General features: G+C 41.6%; 1 protein-coding gene across 1 annotated transcript; it reads right to left on the minus strand.

Annotated features, from left to right (window-relative positions):
• LOC109226694 (auxin-induced protein PCNT115) lies at positions 12,098–17,276 on the minus strand. The gene is made up of 5 exons (XM_019391522.1): positions 16,953–17,276; positions 14,833–15,048; positions 13,907–14,079; positions 13,665–13,767; positions 12,098–12,640 (listed from the first exon to the last, which is right to left on the minus strand). Exons 1-5 carry the CDS (start codon positions 17,175–17,177, stop codon positions 12,302–12,304), a joined length of 1,056 nt encoding a protein of 351 aa, XP_019247067.1. The 5' UTR covers positions 17,178–17,276; the 3' UTR covers positions 12,098–12,301.

A 19,113-nucleotide genomic window follows, 5' to 3' on the forward strand; every position in this document is an offset into this window, starting at 1 on the left:
TCCTTGTCGTAGCTGCCCGTCTTTGGCATCAAACGTCTTGAAAGCAAACCTCAATCGTTATACCATGGTCGACCCCGTCCTTTATTTTAATTATACTTTACCATCGATATGCCAAATTTAGACCTATACAGTTAGTCCCTCCACTTGTTGAGGTCGTGGTCCTGCACGCCCTCGACAAGCGGACCTGATTTGCTTTCGTTTCAGAAGAATTTGGTCGTTGAATAAGCAGGGTCGACCTAGATGGATAGAACGACGCAACTGGTGGAGTCGTGATTGGTGTGGCTACCATGGGGTGACGTCATAGCCACGCGTCATCATTACGCATCTTCCCGAGACAGCATCTGCGTGCCTGTCGCTTCGCTTCTGGTGTCATTGACAATCCTTTGCTTTGATTCTCGCGCCACTCAATCCTATAAACAGATGGGGATTTCGCTTTTCAGAAGTTTTCACCCTCCCTTCTCTTGCATGAACATTATTCTCGTTTGATCTTCTTTGTCAGTGTCTGCTCTTGACTTTGCTTTCACGATTCCATATCTCCCATTCTTACCCAGTTGTTACCTTCTTTTCCAGGTTTAGTAGTATACCTTTTATTGTCGAAATGTCGCAAACCCTTCGTATTCACGATGAAATTTCCGATGCCACTCCGTTATCGGTGGCACCTCCTTCCGGTGGTGAGGATCTCATGGCTGAAGAGGATGAGAGTTTTCCTACTGTGGAGGAGATAGTCCCCAGAAACCCCTTATCTAGAAACGATTTTCCCAAGGAACCTGCTCATGCTCCTGCTCAGGTGATTTCCGAGACCGGACCGTCTCATATAGCTGAGTTTCGATCTACATATCGCATCCCTTCCCACGTCGAGATAGTGCCGGCTGGTGGTGACATCGTGGAGGTCCATCGGCCTGGATATTGTGCCTTCTATGTCTGCCCTTTCTTAATTGGCTATACTATCCCACTCCTTCCGCCGGCGAAAGAATTTTGTCGGTTTTATAACGTCTGCCCGGCATAACTATCTCTGTATTTGTATAAAGCTTTTCTGATGCTGACGAAGTATCCAAAATTGGCTGGTTGTGAGGTCGACGTCCGCCACTTATTGCACTTATTCTCACCAAGTTTTTACAGAGGTACTATGATACATCTGCGGCATCGTGGGACTAGAGGGCTGATAGTCAGAACGGATGACAGGACAAATCGGAAGTTTTGGCATAAGTACTATTTTATTAAAACCGAGCACTTGGTGGCGAACCCGACTGGGTTTCCCGAGCAGTGGAACCATAATCGTAAGTGTTTTTGGCATATGCTTGGTCTTCTTTTCGTCCTTTCGCTTTACGCTCATTTGGGCTTCTTTGTTTTTTTTTCAGCGGAGAAGCGTGCACCCTCCCCTATCTTTGGTATTGAAGACTGCGCGGCTCGCGTGCACATGGCGGATATTCGTGATTGGGCGGTTTTCTACAAACGCTTTGGTCCGAAGGTCTCGTTTAGTAAGTGTTACTTTTGCTTCGGCCTTCTGTTGTTTGCCATTGTTCGTTGATACGACTTCCTTATGATGCCAGGTCGACGGGCTTCAACAAAGAAAGCTCCAGTGCCGGCGTTTCGCCAGGCTATTGCATCGGTAGGGATGCAATTTACTTTGGCCGAGTCCGTCCGTGGAGGTCGTACTTAAGCTCTGTCAACGAAGGATCCCCCCTTCAGAGTATTGCTGCACGGGATAAGATCTCCTCCCGACCTATCTACCATCTCGTAGACGAATCGTCTAATGGAGAGGAGTCACCGTTGAGAAAGAGGCGAAGTGTGGAACCTGGGAAGGCCGCCCTCACCGGTACTGAGCCAAAGAGAATCACTGCTCAGGAAGCGGCTCCTGCACGTGTGCCAGGCGCATGGGAGATTTTTATGGCAGATGCTATTAAGGAGGGGAGGTCTTCTAGGGCCGAGGGGGTACATGGAGGCGAGGAGCCTGTACGGACCGCAGAAGGTGGTGCGTCGTCAGCGGCCGGAGGAGAAGGAGTGGTACCTGCGGGAGACGATGGCTCTGGTTCGACATCGACCTCGATGAGATATGGGCCTTCTTGGACAGGGACACTCGCGTAGAGGTGAGGACGGAGGGTCCTAACAGGCACATAATCATTCCCATGGGCTATGACCTTTTGGCTAACTCTGAGCGAGTGGTACCGTCCTTTGCCCCCTATTGCGCGACTTCTAAGAATACGGCGCTGCAGACAATGAGCGAAGCAGAGTTGCCACTGAGTATCTCCGGCATGGCTTTGCGAGTAAGTGCCTCCCCCCCCCCCTTTTTGATGTTTGGGATTTGCCTCGCTTGCGTAATCTGCTTGTGCTGACTTCTTTCTTTCGCATGCCAGACTCTAATCATGGGAATTGAGCGTGACCGGCGGGGGGAGCGGAGGACGGCCCTTTTTAAGAGGGTGATTTCCAAGTACAAAGAGTACCGTACTAAGCACCAAACGTTGGCCGACGTCTTTAACCAAGATAGCGAGTTTCAGCTGTTTTGTGACGGACTTAAACAAAAAGAGGAGGAGTTGGTGAGGAAAGTTGAGGAGCTGAAGGAGCGGGATGATGAGCTAATGAAAGCCATAGGTGGCTGCAGCGAGCTCGAGGCGGCTCTTAAGGCCAAAGATGATGAGCTCGAAGTGAGTAAGGGGGTGATGGCCGAGAATGCTGACCTTCAAGCGCGGGTGGCTTCCTTAACTGCTAATCATGATCGGAGGGAAACGGAGGCTGTCGCTCTGAGGGGTGAGTTGAGCATCAAGGTTGAGGAATTGACCCATGCCGAAAAAGATAAAATGGCCGCCCTGTCTGAAGCAGCGACCTTAGATGACGCCCTCCGTGTTTGTAGGTCTGAGCGGGATGATGAGGTGGAGACGTCGGCGCTCAAGGTGGCAAGGCTGGAAGAGCAGATTCAGGATCTGGAGGCGGAGTTGTGCGGATTGAATGAGCAGGTTGTTGCTTTGAAGGCTGAGGAAGTGCGACGGCAGTCGCAGCCATCTACGTCTCACACCACTGTTGACCCCGTCGTGTCACGGGAGCTATACGAGATGTGGGTTCTCGCCGAGGCTCAACTTGATGTGTATAAGTCCCTGACGGCTGACGAGAGAGTTTCCGAGGCAGAACTCGAGGGTGTCCGCATTAAAGCACATGCAGCCCGCGAAGCTTATGGTTATTCCCCCCGGTACGCCTGGCGGGGATGATGTTGATGATGATGCGAACAGGCTCGCCTCCGATTCTTGGTATAATGATGAGTACGCCGATGGGGATGACGCAGCCTAAAGTCGTTGTACCTATTTTGTTTTGTCGCTCTATTTTTGTGAGGGAACCTCTGGGCCTTTTGTAAAAAGTATTGTAATATGATAGTTGTAATGGAATGATTACCTTTTTCCTACGTGTTTCCAGATTGTCGTTATATTTTTTGTGTTTGCTATGTGGTGAAGTCCCTGACTTTTCGGTCTCTTGTGTGTAGTGTCTTGGCGTAGTTGATCGTAGATCTTGCAGTAATTCGAGCGAGGTCGAATGTAAAGTAATTCAAACGAGGTCGAATATAGAGTGATTCGAGCGAGGTAGAATGTAAAACGATTCGAGCGGGGTCGAATATTTAAATGATTCGAGCAAGGTCAAATGTAGAACGATTCGAGCGGGGTCGAATGTTTAAATGATTCGAGCAAGGTCGAATGTAGAAAAATTCGAGCGGGGTCGAATGTTTAAATGATTCGAGCGGGGTCGAATGTTTAAATGATTCGAGCAAGGTCGAATGTGTTTAAATGATTCGAGCAAGGTCGAATGTAGAACGATTCGAGCGGGGTCAAATGTTTGAATGATTCGAGCAAGGTCGAATTTAAGAGATGGCGAGTAAGAATGTTGCTTTATTTCATTCGTTGGAGAATACCTTGGTGGAGAGTAAAAAATGCTGCTTTATTTCATTCATTGTAGAATACCTTGGTGGAGAGTAAAAAATGCTGCTTTATTTCATTCATTGGAGAATATTACATATGTCCGTTTCCTAGATATATTGGAGAAGTTTCTATGTATCCAGTCCCTTCATCGTTCGCCCTGGAGAAGCAGTCGGCAGGCGGGGCGATGAATTGTACTTGAACTTCGAGACGTCCCCTTTGTCGCCTCATTAAAAACCTTTTCGAGAAAACCCAATTGGGACAAAACTCGGATGAGGGAAAAAGAGTACGATGCGAAGGGTGTTTGTTCTTAGAAGCTGAAGTATTTGAGATGGGCGATGTTCCAATTGTTTTGTAGTAGTTTTCCCTACATAGTTTCTAGTTGAAAAGATCCTTTGATTGCTGTTGCCGTGATCTTATACGGCCCGTCCCAATTGGTTTCTAATTTGCCTTCTTTCGGATCTTTGCTCGCTTGTGTTTTAGCTTTGAGTACATAATCTCCGACTTTGAGCGGTCGTACTTTGGCTTTTTCGTTGTAGTACCGTCATGCTTGTTGCTTTTGGGCTACCATTCTTACATAAGCCATGTCCCTTCGCTCCTCTGCTTCGTCGAGGTCTTGTTTTCTATTTTCGTCGTTGCTCGGCCCACTTTCGTTGGAGTATCTCAGACTGGGCTCACCGACCTTAACTGGTATCATGGTGTCAGTCCCGTAGACTAGTGAGTATGGCGTTTCTCCTGTGCTTGCTTTCGGCGTGGTGCGGTATGCCCACAATACCTCTGGGAGTAATTCCGGCCATAGCCCCTTAGCATCCTCAAGTTTTTTCTTCAAGATATTCAGTATTATTTTGTTGGAAGATTCGGCCTGTCCGTTACCGGCAGGGTGATATGACGTGGAGAGTAATTGCTTGATGTGCCATTTTTAAGAATTCAGTGGTCTTCTTTTAGGTGAACTAGGGTCCATTGTCGCAGCTAATTTCTTTGGGGATGCCGAAGCGGCATATGATGTTTCTCCATATGAATGTGATAACTTCCTGTTCACGTATTTGGGTGAACGCACCTGCTTCTACCCATTTGGAGAATAGTCAGTTAAAACTAAAAGAAAATATACATTACCTCGCCCTGCTGGGAGGGGTCCGACGATGTCCATACCCCACTTGATGAACGGCCATGGCAATGTGACAGAATGGAGGTGTTCGCCCGATTGGTGTATCATAGGGGCATATGCTGGCACTGTTCATATTTCCTGACATAATCTGCGGCTTCCTTTTTCATTGTGGACCAATAATATCCTGCTCGAATGAGGCATCTGACAAGGGCCCGATTGCCGGTATGGGCACCGCAGTGGCCTTCGTGCACTTCTTTGAGTACGCGCCTTGTTTGATTCGGCCCTAGGCATTTCGCTAAGGGGCCTCCAAAAGTCCTTTTGTATAACTCGTGGTTTATGAGGCTGTATCTGGATGCCTGCATTCGAAGTTTTTTGGCTTCTTTTTTGTCCGTTGGGAGCGTTCCTTCCTGCAAATATGTTATAATACGGTTGCCCCAGTCCCAGGTCAAATTTACAGGGTGTACCTCGAGTTGGTCTATTGATGAATGCAGGAGGGTGACCACATTTTCCTTTGTGATGTTCTTGGTGGCCGCTGCTAATTTGGCGAGGCCATCTGCTTCGATGTTTTGTGCTCGAGGTATTTGGTTGAGTCGGCATTCATCGAATTCCGGTAGCAATTTATGAATTTCTACCTGGTACCGTTGTAGCCTCTGCTCTTTGATTTGGAAAGTCCCTGTGACTTGGTTGATGACCAGTTGTGAGTCGCATCTAAGGATGACTCGGCGTGCTCCGTATTTGAGAGCTAGTTTCAATCCTGCAATTATGGCCTCATACTCGGCCTCATTGTTAGTCATATCAGGGCACCGTATGGGTGGAGGGAGATCCATGCAATGGCATTTCATCAACAGATACCACTTCTTCTTCCCTGCTTGGGCATTTCGAACTATGGACTGGCAAATGACTTCGCCCGTTGGGACTTCGAGTACGAGTTCCAATCCAGATCCCGACGCGTTGGACGCGCCATCGGTGTATAGGACCCTTAGGTCGGGCAGATCGGACGAGGTCTATGAAATTTCCTTTTCGACCTCTATTATCACTTTGGTGCTGAAATCGGCGACGAAGTTAGCAAGTACTTATGATTTTATCGTTGTTCGCGGCTGATACGTTAAATCATGCTCGCTCAATTCTATGGCCCATTTGGACAATCTCCCCGACAGTTCGGGTTTATGCAAGATACTTCTTAAGGGGAAGGTTGTCACTACCGATATGGGGTGGCATTGGAAATAGGGTCTGAGCTTTCGTGAAGCTACGACCAACGCCAATGCCAACTTCTCGAGGTGAGGGTACCTCATTTCGGCATTGACGAGAGTTTTGCTAATGTAATAGGTTGGGGATTGCGTACCTTTACCCTCACGGACTAGTACTGTGCTTACCACGACTTCTGATACGGCCAAGTATATAAGGAGACAATCACCGGGTTCTGCTTTGGCGAGTAGCGGGGGAGATGATAAGTATGATTTTAGTTCTCTCAAGGCTTTGATGCATTCTGTATTCCACTAGTGCCCGTTGTCCTTTTTGAGCACGCTAAAGAACTTGTGGCATCTGTCGAAGGATCGCGAGATGAATCTTGATAAGGCAGCTATATGACCCGTCAATTTTTGTACCTGTTTCTTGCTGGTTAACACTTCGAATATTCCTTTAATGGCCTTGATTTGGTCGGGATTGACCTCAATGCCCCTCTTTGACACCAAGAACCCGAGGAACTTGCCCAAAGTTACATCGAAGGCACATTTTTCGGGGTTCAGTTTCATACCGTACTGCCTCAGTATTTCGAAGGCTTCCTTTAGGTGGTCTATGTGATCTTCCTTTCTTTTTGACTTGACCAACATGTCGTCTATGTAGACTTCCATTGTTTTTCCAAGCTGGTTCTTGAACATTTTGGTCACCAATCTTTGATAAGTCACTCCTACGTTTTTCAAGCCAAATGGCATGACCCGATAACAGTATGTTCCTTGGTGGGTGATGAAAGTGGTCTTCTCTTGGTCGTCTTCCTCCATGAGGATTTGGTTGTAGCCTGAGTAGGCGTCTAGGAAACTCAACAACTCGTGCCCAGCCGTTGCGTCAATGAGTTGATCGATGTGAGGCAGAGAAAAGGAGTCCTTTGGGCAGCCTTGTTTAAGTCTGTGAAATCCACGCACATTCGCCATTTCCCATTTTTCTTTTTGACCATGACTACATTGGCGACCCATTGAGGATATTTTGATTCTCGGATGGAGCCGTTAGCGAGTAGTTTATCCACTTCCTCGTTGACAGCCTCATTGATTGCGGCGTTGAATTTTCTTCTTGCTTGTTGTACTGGGGGGTAGCATGGATCGATGTTCAATTTGTGTGTGGCGACATCTTTCAAAATCCCAGGCATATCTGCATGGGAGAAAGCGAACAGATCGACATTATTGGTTAAAAATTCATGAAATTTACCTGGCTCGGAGAGCTTATGGCCTATATAGGCCTTTTTGTTGTTGTCGCTGCTATCTAGTTGGACGGGGTCGAGATCTTCTATTGTCGATCCGGCGGCCTCCACGATATTGGGATCCTTAATAACGTCTTTTCGATCATTGGGTTTAGACCCCGACTTCGTTAATTGCTATGTTTCTGAGCTTGTTCCTTTTAGCTACTGAGTGAATGTGCAATCTTGAGCAATGCGGTAGCATTCTTGGGATGTGCGTTGTTCGCCTCGGATGATGGATATTCCATACGGGGTAGGTAACTTGATTACTTGGTATAGACTGGACGGGATGGCCCTCATGGCATGTATCCATGGTCGTCCGATGATTGCGTTGTAAGTTGTATCCTGGTTCATGACGTGGAACGTTGTTTCCAAGGTGATACCTCCGGCCAGGACAGGCAGTGTTATTTCTCCTGAGGTTCGTTCGACTGCATTGTTAAAGCCCGTTAGTGTTATATAGCGTGGTACTATCCTGTCCTTGAGTCGCATTTGGAGTACTCAAGGATGGATAGTACACGCGCCGCTTCCATCGTCTACCATTATCCTTTTAACATCAGTATCCGAAATACCTAAGGTAATGACAAGAGCATCAGAGTGAGGAAAAATCAAACCGTTGGTATCCGACTTATCGAAGATGATACTTTCTTCGAGGTCATCATACCGGTCGTGAGTGATTGACCGCTTCAGCTTGTGTGTGGTGGTGAATTCTAATGGTTGATCGCTGCTTTGCCGCCTCCACAGATGATCATCTGAATGGTGCGGGTAGGAGAGGGCGGCTTTGGAGGCCCCTGGTGTTGTTACCGTCCGCGGCCGAAGTTGGATCATCCTCGGTCACTCATTAGTTCCTTCAAGTGCCCTTGGTTAATCATGTTAACCACTTCTTGCCGTAGAGCTATGCAGTCCTCGGTCCTGTGACCCTGCTCTTGGTGAAATTCACAAAAGACGTTTGACTTTTGGGTACTGGGGTCGGACTTCATTTTTTGCGGCCATTTCACCTTCGTGCCAAGCTTCTCTAGCGCGTACATTACCTCTGAAGGGGAAACACAAAAATTGTGAGCGGATAAGAGTGGGGGCATACCTCTTTCGTTTCGCTGAGTCTCCGTGTGCGGCCTAGACAGGCCTTTCATAATTCGAGGGGATGGTGGAACGGTCCTATCTCGGTTGAGACGTGTTCCAGGATGATCTCTTCGAGTGTCATTACGACGGTCTTTCCTTGGCTCTATTTGGATTGATGTTAAACGTTGGGTTGGACTGTTAAGGTCGTCATCGTCTGCTCTTACCTCGGCACCGTAGGCGTTATGAATTTCTTCCCAAGTGGTGGGAGGATATTTCATGAGCCTGCTTAATAGCTTTCTAGTTGCTCTTGACCCGTTCCTATTCAACCCGTTTTGGAAGGCTGCTACCGCCATTCCTTCTGATACGTTTGGTAAGCCCATTCTCGCCCTGTTAAACCGAAAGAGGAAGTCCCTGAGTCCCTCGCCTGGCGATTGCCTAACGACGAATATGTCGTTCACCCTGGCCTCCGCTTTCTTAGCTCCAGCGTGGGCGGTGACGAACTTATCAGCCATTTCTTCAAACGTTGTTATGGATTGTGGTGGTAGTTGTGAGTACCAGGTTAGGGCTCCTCCAATTAGGGTTTTGCCAAACTTTTTTAGTAGTACTGACGGTACTCGCTCCTTTGATAGATTGTTGCCCTTTACTGCCATGACATAGTGAATGATGTGGTCCTCTGGGTCCGTGGTACCATCATATATTTTTAAATATGGCAGCATTTTGAAGGTCTTGGGTATGGCATGCGGGGTTGCCTCCTCGCTATACGGTTGTTCAACGAATCTACCGACGTCTCGTTTTGGTAGCAGTTTCGGAGCTCCCGGTATCTTATCTACCCTTTCTTGATGTTCTCTCTGGTCGCGGAGTGCCTTATTTTCGTTTTCCATTTCTTCCATTTTCTTTAAAATGGTTGCCGGTGCGTTATTGCCTGCATCAACAATGGTGTGAGTGTTACTTGTTGGGAGAGCTGGTTGCTCACCGGTGATCGTTGTGACATCTGCCGGTGTGACATTCCGGTTTGCTTTTTGAACGGGTTTGTCAAGTATGCCATTGAGGGTACTTGTCAACCACTCCTCCAACAGTTTCTTCACTGCCGGTGGTGCTTCCTCAGCTGTGGATGTGGAAGCTCCTCTTTCGCGTGAAGTGGTTACACTTTCACGAGGGGAAGGTGAATCACTCCGCCTGGGCGTAACGCTTGGCGTCACATTCTCATTGTCTTCTCTGCCATCCTTGTTGATGGTGTTCAGAATGTTTGTAGTGACACCTGCTATTGCTTTTTGTCTTGTATCTCCTTTTCCTGCCATTGTTAGTTTATGCAAAGCGAGGAAAAGGTGGCTATCCCTTTTTATGATCTAGAAGAAACTAAACTTTTAACTAAAACCCCACAGACGACGCCAAATTGTTTGACCAAAAAGTGTTAAGCTCTTTAGTTAAACCAATTAATAATGATAAGAAGGGTGAATCTTAGTTAAGGATAATAAATTCTAGACCAGATGTTAAACGAAGTATGCAAGACGGAAGATGTCAATAAATATGTTTGAGCTGATTAAATGCTCATAAATGCAACAACATAAATGTACAATGAATATAGATTAACGCTACTAGCATAACAAAAAGGATTTACTTCCCAAGTATTGTGATATTCAAACGATTCCTTCTCCTGACAACAACGTGGAATGAATGGAATAATAGAGAGTTCTAGGATCCTTGGATCTCGCGAATATAGAACCAAAAATGTAGGTTCGAACAAGGTAATCAACGAATGAGACAATTTTAGTATATTCTCAGGTCAACTCTTTACATGAAGTACTTTTTCAGAAGTGAACCTCCTTTTGTTCTCTATCTCTTCCTATTTATAAGGGACATTTCCCAAAAATCCTAAAAAAGGAATATTCCTTGCGTCTATATTTGAACTTAGGTTACCGTTGTCTCCTTGTCACAGGTGCCCGTCTTTGGCATCAAACGTCTTGAAAGCAAACCTCAGTCATTATACTATGGTCGACCCCGTCCTTTATCTTAATTATACTTTACCATCGATACGCCAAATTTAGACCTATACAGTATGCAAAAAATAGATTTCAATATCAAAATGATTGCCTATAGCTTATTGAATGTCAATTTTAGTAACAGAAAAAAAAAATAATAATAATAATAATAATAATATAATAATAATAATAATAATAATAATAATAATAATAATAATAATAATAATAATAATAATAATAATAATAATAATAATAGGGTTCGATCCTGCCCGGATGGGCCACTTAAATCCTTCAACGGATATGGAGGGTGGGCCAGACAACCATTTCTCTAAGTAAAAATAGCACGGGCTAGCCAGTTTTCGGACTGGTAATTTTAAAATAGCCAGCGTTTGCAAAGTCATTGAAAAATAGCCATTATTTTGCTGCAACACGGAAAGTTCCAGCATAATATATACTGGAGATTGGTGCACATGCCTATGAACTTCCAACATATTATGCTGGAACTCCAACACATGGAAAGTTCCAGCATAATATACTGGAGATTGGAGCACCTATGTATGAACTTCCAGCATATTATGCTGGACCAGTATATTATACTGAAATTCCAGTATATTGTGCTGGATGTCTAGTAGATTATATCGGAACTCCAGTATATTATACTTGAAGTCTAGTATATTATATTGGAACTCGAATATACTATGCTGGAATATTTTTCGGATTTTGAATAGTGTTTTCGTTCAGATTTATCTTTACATGAAAAGTAGCTAAATTCCGATTACTTTTGAAACTACAATTATTTTTCAATTACCACTTGTAAATCTGACTATTTTTGAATTTCTCCCTTTCTCTAAAGCAACCAGGCCCCAACCCGGCCCCCTAAGGGCAACCTCGATTGACCCTGATCGGGAACTGATAGGGCTCAACCTTAGGGGGCCGGGCTGGCCCCATTTGGCCCGATTGACAAGCTTGCTTTTGAATAGCCTTTTGCCTGAAAAGGACTCACTAATTCAGAGTTGGATGTGATCTTAAAGATTTTGTGGGACAAGTGTTTTTAAAAGCAAGCCTATTTTATGATGGTTATGGGTCTATTATAAATATGTGATGTAAATTTTTGTAAAGGAGCTCTCCGTAGAAGGCTAGCTTATATACAGAATGGTTGTATGGCCTCTCTCCTTTCATGCTGTTGTAATCAGCAAACTCTTTTTTTTGGACATAAGAATTGTGAAGTTCCGGAAAAAAAAGTGATTTTTTTCAAGTGAAAATAATATTTGAAAATTAGAGTTTTCTTTAGACATTAATACAATTTGGAGCTGTTTTTCAATTTTTGTGAGTGATTTGAAGTAAAAATTTAGAAAAATGATCTTTTGGAGTATTCCAAATTTCTGAAAAATTCTGAAATTCAACTTCAAGTGAAATTTGAAAATTTCATGGTCAAACACTGATTCCGAAAAAAGTGAATTTTTTTTGAAAAAAGTAATAAAAAAAAAAAAAGAATATTCCCAAACTGGCCCCTATAGACAGAATTATCCAATATTTGTGCTAGTAAAAATTTCGTTGAGAAACACACAATTTGACCAAGGCACCACCTTATTCAAAAAAAAAAAAAAAGACTTTGTCCAATCAAGAAAAGATTGTATTCCCATATTTGATAAAGCAATAATAATAAGGTCACAAGTAGTACTATTATTTGAAACAGAAAAATACCTCTCTAACACAGGAAATACTCAACTCAACGCACGAACACTAGTTACATACTCTCAGTCACAGCGCGTAATACAGCAAAAACCAGCTCAACTCAACTAATTATGCGATCGCATCATTAAGTAGTCTTCCATGCTGAAAGAGGTGGAGTTTCTGAATTTTTGTAAGTACTCATACCGGGAATGTACCTATCGCCTTGGACTGCATTAGCTGAAGCAATGGATTCAAGTTCCGCCATATCTTCTGATGTTAACTTGATGGACAGGGCTCCAATGTTCTGGTTCAAGTTTTCAATCTTAGTGGTGCCCGGGATAGGACACACGTCGTTTCCTTGGTGATGCACCCAGGCCAAGGCTAGTTGAGACGGGGTGCATCCTTTCCTAGCTGCCATTTGACAAATCCTCTCGTACAAGTTATTGTTATGCTCAAGATTCTCGGCTTGGAACCTTGGTAGATGCTGCAAAATCGAAGAGCTATTCAAGTCAAATGAGGAAATGCCTACTTTATTTTAAATTGCTTTAGGGTCTTGACATATTTATAGAACATACCCCAAATAGACAATATTGCTCAGCAATAGAGGAAAAACAATTAGTAACAATGATCGTCATGAAGGAGAGCAATGGATACTGATTTAGAAATGGCAATATATGTTGCGCCAGAACTTCGTACACATGTATGAAGAAGTTTACCATGCGGGGTTGGGCATAAAAGTCAAGAACATGTTAATCAAGAAAAACGTTCCTTTCATCCAACGAGCACATATGTAAATATTAAGCGTGTTTGAGATGTGAAATTCCTAAAGTAAAATGCTACAAAGCAAGACGTGAAAACTTCTTAACAGGTAGAATGGCCTTCAATCGTGTAGGTTCGCCTACTCATCCGCAAACATGTATATTTCGACCTAAGGGTACATCGTATATATGCATAAATAAACTCCCTTGTCAGGAAGCAAGTTCCTTTTAAATGGTCTATGTATTACAACTTGTCAATATAAGGCACTAACGTAAAGTTCACTTCATTCAACAGTAGTAGCCGTAGCCCGTAGCCACAGATACAATTCTCAATCAACAAGGTCAAAATATAATGTATGTAGCCGTTGGGCAGAAAGCATCTTCAGTGGCCCAAGTATTAACTAACTACTTTATGGGAAAGGAGAGCGATTAAATACACTATAGTGGTAGCAGAAACAGCAAACGTCAGCTATAATACACTACATTGCTCCTTATACATGAGGCATTTCATACAACGAATGAAAGCTTTCATCCCCCGAAAAAAAAGGAACTTTTGTCCCTAGTGATGTCTTCCAGATCAACTAGCTTAGTATTTGAAACCTTTTCTTTCCTCAAATAAGTAAATATACTCGCAACAGAAATACACCACAATTAAGCATGATATCATTATTCTTGAAATCCAAAACAGTAAATAAATTCAGGAAAATCTAATATGTTTGAATCCAAAACAACAATAATATAAAAGCAAACCTTTCGGTAGTCTTCATTTGACATATCCTCGAGCAACTTTGGACCTGATGACAAAAAGCCCCGTCCTAGTGGACTGTATGCCACAATCCCAATTCCGAGTTCTCTGGTAGATTAACAGGAAGGCGAATATCAGGATCTCGCATAGTTATAGACCGCACAACACAACAACAATAAACGTTCCCACAAGTGGGGAGTTATAGACCGCACATAAACACGAAAAACTAACAGAAAGAAGAATATACCTGCAAGTGGGGATTATTTCATCCTCTACATCTCTAGACCATAGAGACCATTCTAATTGTACTGCTGTTATTGGATGAACTGCATGTGCTCTTCTAATTGTTGATGCTGAAGCCTCGGATAGACCTATATATTTTGTTTTACCCTCTTCAACCAGCTTCTTAAGTTCTCCAACCTAGTAAATCAGGAACAAGAAATGCTGATAATTAACCATTTGAACAAAGATGTGAAACTGGTTAATCATATCGGAACTCCGTTAATTGGTGTAACAGCTGAAAATTTTGCTAGTCTATGCCACAACTCTTAAAATGCCACTCATACATTGATCAGTCATCAGCGGTACTAAGTGCTCATTTTAAGAGCTCTAACCAGCTTATCAAGCTTGCAAATATATGCTAACAGTTGCAAGAGTCTGAAAAGGAGTGTAGTTACATCTAATTTTTGTCCCGTCTTCTTTTTTTTAGTTTTCTGTTTCTGGATGATCGTGTCTTTCTTTCTTTCTTTTTTTCGTTCCTTTCTTCTCTTTTTTCTTATTCAACAAACAGGATGAGGAAATTGTGTTACTGATTTGGGTTATAAAGGTAATGATGTTACTACAAGCACATGAAGGGCGTGGTTGTAAACTACTAGATCGATTCTGAAAGTGATGATGTAGGTTGATGCAGCACCGGAGCAATAAGTGTACATAATTGCGTTGAAATATAAAGTAAATACAGGTACTGTAATGCTAATGCCAGAAATTTCTATTACAGTTTATAGTCTTAGTAAATACTAGTAATATTACTGCGACACTGAATATATTATTTGATTTTAGAAACAACACTACTTCCTCAGTAGCCATCCTTTGAGTAAGATCAAATATTACTTCATTTTTCAGAATAAGTAACCTGCAACTGCAATGAGTTATAAATGGAAAAAGAGATCTAACCGTGACTTCAATTGGCACACGTGTATCAACTCGGTGCTGATAGTACAAGTCAATGCAGTCAACATCAAGTCGCTTTAAGCTAGCCTCGCATGCTGCCCTTACATAGGCTGGATCTCCATGCACTGCTCTCTTTCCTTCTGCTTTCTTTTCATCTCCTAGCACAATACCAAATTTTGTTGCTAACACGACTCTTTCTCTCGTCCCACCCTTCAAAGCCTACATAGACGCATAATCACCAGAACTTAAGTAAAATTCTTGCAGAAAATTGTATAAAAAAGGGTTAAATGTACTCAATTGCCTATGCAATGCATGAGTTTATCCTAAGGCAGTGGTTTAATGGTTAATGAAGTCGGCGCAAACCTTACAAACTATGGTTCAAATCTCTACGGAGATAAGAAATACAGGTGACTTTTTCCCATCTGTCTAAGCCTTGGTGGGCTGAGTTACTCAATAACTATGTTGGTAGAAGGTGTCAGGTACCCCTTGAAATAATCAAGGTGTGTTAAAGCTGACCCGAACACCACTATCATTAGAAAAAATATATAGAGTACAATGGAAATACAATTTCACAACACTTTTGTCTCTGAACGTGTACCTCATATAAAGAAAATAACATTCAAAACAATAACTATTTGCCGGGAAAGAAGAAGGAAACTCGAAGACTAGAAGTATCAGGATCTGAAAATAATTGGCACTGATCTCAATTGTGCAGAACTTTCTACTAGTTGAGGCATACATGGCAAAATGTCAGCAGATTTAGTCAACACGATCGATTCACACATTTCATTCTTGAGCATGTAGAAAAGCAAATTATAGAGGCTCATCTAACAACAAAAGATTTTGATTCCATGAAACTGTTTATTCCATAGGATACAAAAGGTAAAACTATATATATCTCATATACTTAGGACTATAGGAGAAAGACAATACAATAATGAGGCTTATTCTATTGTCACATATGAATATAGTTAATACCCAGTGACATGGACTAGAATCCTCCCACTTTCTGATTCTGATGTAACTCTCAATTCATGAATAGAGCCTTATAGTCATACCCATAAGGAATGTCATTAAGAGTAAAATGAGAATATTAAAATTAAAGATTTATTAAAGTAGCATTCTTTTTTAAAGAGGTTTTAAAAAAAGAGTACGACATGATTGAAACAAGAAGAGTAAGTTTGACATCCTTGAACACTTTTATGACTAGATCGAGGTCATTTGGCGGATTTGGACCGGCAAGAGTGTTCTTGAGGAGTAGAGCTTTGCTAGGATTGAGGTGAGCTAAGACTTTGACCCTCAATGAGTGAATTTTTTCCAAGTTGAACTTGTTTGCTAAATGCTACGCGTATGCACATAACGTTATTTTAGAATGAATAGGATGCTCAAGTAGTCATACAACAAGTAAAACATGCAACAAATAAAGGCATGTAGCAAAACAAAGCATAATAAAGCCTAAGGGGTCGTTTGGTTGGGAAACAAGTTATCCATGATTAGCTATCCCGGGATTAGTTATCTTTCCCTCCCATGGGGATAAAAAAATACTACAATCGCCCCATAACTAATCCCCTGATTAGTTATACCACTATTTTATTCCAATCAAACGTGGGATAAACTCATCTCAAACTCCTTTTGTCTTCTTTTTATTATCTTGAGCCGAGGGTCTTTCGGAAACAGCCTCTCTACCCCTTCGGGGTAGGGTAAGGTCTGCGTACACACTACCCTCCCCAGACCCCACTCATGGGATTTTAATGGGTTATTGTTGTTGTTGTAATTATCCCTTATCCATCGTACCAAACGAGCCCTAAGGTTCTACCCTAGCATGGAAAACACACAGTGTCCGCATATATGCAAGGTGATAAATCTTGGAGCTTTTTTAATAACTGTTCGAGTCATCTTGCACGCACCTCAATTATTCTACTATATATTCTACTCTGTCTCTTCCAGGAAAGGTCATTCTCCCCCATATGTGACAATGTTCTCTTTTTACAGCCAAATACAAAGAAAGGTACAACACTTCAAGCATAATGTACAACCATCCTACTAAATAAACTGAGAGAATTAAATTCACAATAAAATTGAAAAATAAGCATTTGGGGAAAGGGAAAGAAGTTGAATACTACCTTGCCAAGTAGGATTTCGTTAGTGTGGGGTCCATAAACATCTGAAGTATCAAGAAGAGTGATACCAGAATTGATAGCATGGTGAATGAGTTGGATCATATCGGGTTCGGGTTTGGGCGGCCCATAAAAAGCGGACATACCCATACAACCAAGTCCTTGAGCTGACACTTCTAGCCCCTGTGAACCCAGTTTAATTCTTGGCACTTTTGTTCCTTCTTTAGCCATTGATGATGTGATTCAAGTTATTGTCTAACTCTGCAAATATGGTGGGAAAGACAGTAAGAGGTAGGCTTTATATGAAAGAGTGTACGTGGCTGCTGGTTGTGTGTTGGACGTCATTGATGATGGATTTTGATATTTTGGTTAGGCCTATGTAAGTACAAACGTCACTTGCTATAAATATATATATTTTTGGGTCCTTATCAAAAATAATTTGTTTGCGTCTCCCTCGTCACAATTTATACCTATATATCACAAGTTCGAGCCATGAAAGTAGCATTACGCTTCTATTAGGGTAAGCTGCCTATATCACATCTTCTTGAGATACGATTCTTTTTTGAACTGTGCGTAAATACAAAATACTTTGTGCAACGGACTGCCCTCGTCACAATTTTATGATACTTACTTTTTAATCCATATCATAAAGAATTATATTTTAAAATTTATTTTTTATTTTGATTTTAATGATATTATAGTTACATAAGTGTCTTTTAATTTATTTTGGATCATAAGTGTCAAATGTAATATTTTAAAATTCCATATTCAGTTAAAAGAAAAATAGAAACGGGAAAGTAACCTTTTATTTTTCTCTATTGGTCTAGGGAGTTCTAAAAGAACCAAAACTAATAATCTTCGTGGGCGTTTGGACATAAGAATTGTAAAATTCCAAAGAAAGTGAAAAAAAAACTCAAGTGAAAATGGTATTTAAAAATTAGAGTTGTGTTTGGATATGAATATAATTTTGGGTTGTTTTTGAAGTTTTGTGAGTGATCTGAATGAAAATTTTGAGAAACGGCTTTTTGGAGTTTTTTAAATTTTTGAAAAATTATAAAATGCATCTTCAAGTGAAAATTGAAAATTTTATGACCAAACGCTGATTTCAAAAAAAAATAAAAATTTTTCGAAAAAAAATAAAAAATTTCTTATGTCCAAACGGGCTCTTTACGTCGTTTTATATTCATGGAAGCTAGTGCATGCAAAACTTGCACTAAACCTGATCGGTTACCAAACACTGCAGCTCTTTTTTATGTAATTGTTTATAATTGTTATATAGCGATAATGTAAATAATCAATGATGTTAGTAGGTTTGTGTAACTTGAAAAATAAGATAAGCCATTTGATAGAAGATAATCCAGTTGTTCCTAAACACACTTTATTATTACTTCCAGTTTTTTTCGTTTTTTTATTTATTATCTTGTTATTATTTGTTGTTACTGCTGTTTTTCATCTTTTACTGAGGGTCTATCGGAAACAACTTATCTACTTTCACAAGATAGGGGTAAGGTATGCGTACACTTTATCTTGCCCACCCACTTGAGAATTACACTAGGTGGGCGTTTGGACATAAGTATTGTAAAATTTCGGGAAAACGTAAAATAAAATTCAAGTGAAAACGGTATTTGAAAATTAGAGTTGCGTTTGGATATGAATATAATTCTGGGTTGTTTTTGAATTTTATGAGTGTTCTGAGTGAAAAATTTGAAAAACAACTTTTTCAAAATTCATCTTCAAGCGAAAATTGAAAATTTTATGGCCAAACACTGATTTCGAAAAAAAAATAAAAATAAAATTAAAAAAAAGTGAAAAATTTCATGGACAAACGGGCTCTAGGTTTGTTATCATTGTATAAATTGAAAAATGGATCAGAGTTGTTTGACACCGTTAAGTTGGAGGGTCAAAATTGAGCCACTATTTTAATAGCAATGGGTCAATATTGCACCAAAACCCAAGAAGAGAACTCATTAGGTCAAACTATGTATCAAGCCATATTTTTCTATCATTTATATGTGTAAGTTACTTGTGTACAATGCAAGAAATCATTGGAGGTCCATTGAGAATCTGACTCCTCTCCATTTTCCCCAAGTTCTAACTTAGATTAGGGACATATGGTATAAATTAAAATTAATGGCTAAGATTTAGCTGACTAAAACAAAGCCCTAAC

Source organism: Nicotiana attenuata, chromosome 6 (genome assembly GCF_001879085.1).
Source record: "Nicotiana attenuata strain UT chromosome 6, NIATTr2, whole genome shotgun sequence".
Taxonomy (NCBI): domain Eukaryota; kingdom Viridiplantae; phylum Streptophyta; class Magnoliopsida; order Solanales; family Solanaceae; genus Nicotiana; species Nicotiana attenuata.

What these genes read in the sequence shown, in the direction of transcription:
- LOC109226694 (XM_019391522.1), bottom strand. Translation starts at nt 17,177, where the DNA reads ATGGCTAAAGAAGGAACAAAAGTGCCAAGAATTAAACTGGGTTCACAG. An exon ending in GAAATAATCCCCACTTGCAG is followed by an intron (nt 13,768 to 13,906) that starts GTATATTCTTCT and finishes TTAATCTACCAG; the next exon opens with AGAACTCGGAATTGGGATTG. An exon ending in CAAATGAAGACTACCGAAAG is followed by an intron (nt 12,641 to 13,664) that starts GTTTGCTTTTAT and finishes TCGATTTTGCAG; the next exon opens with CATCTACCAAGGTTCCAAGC.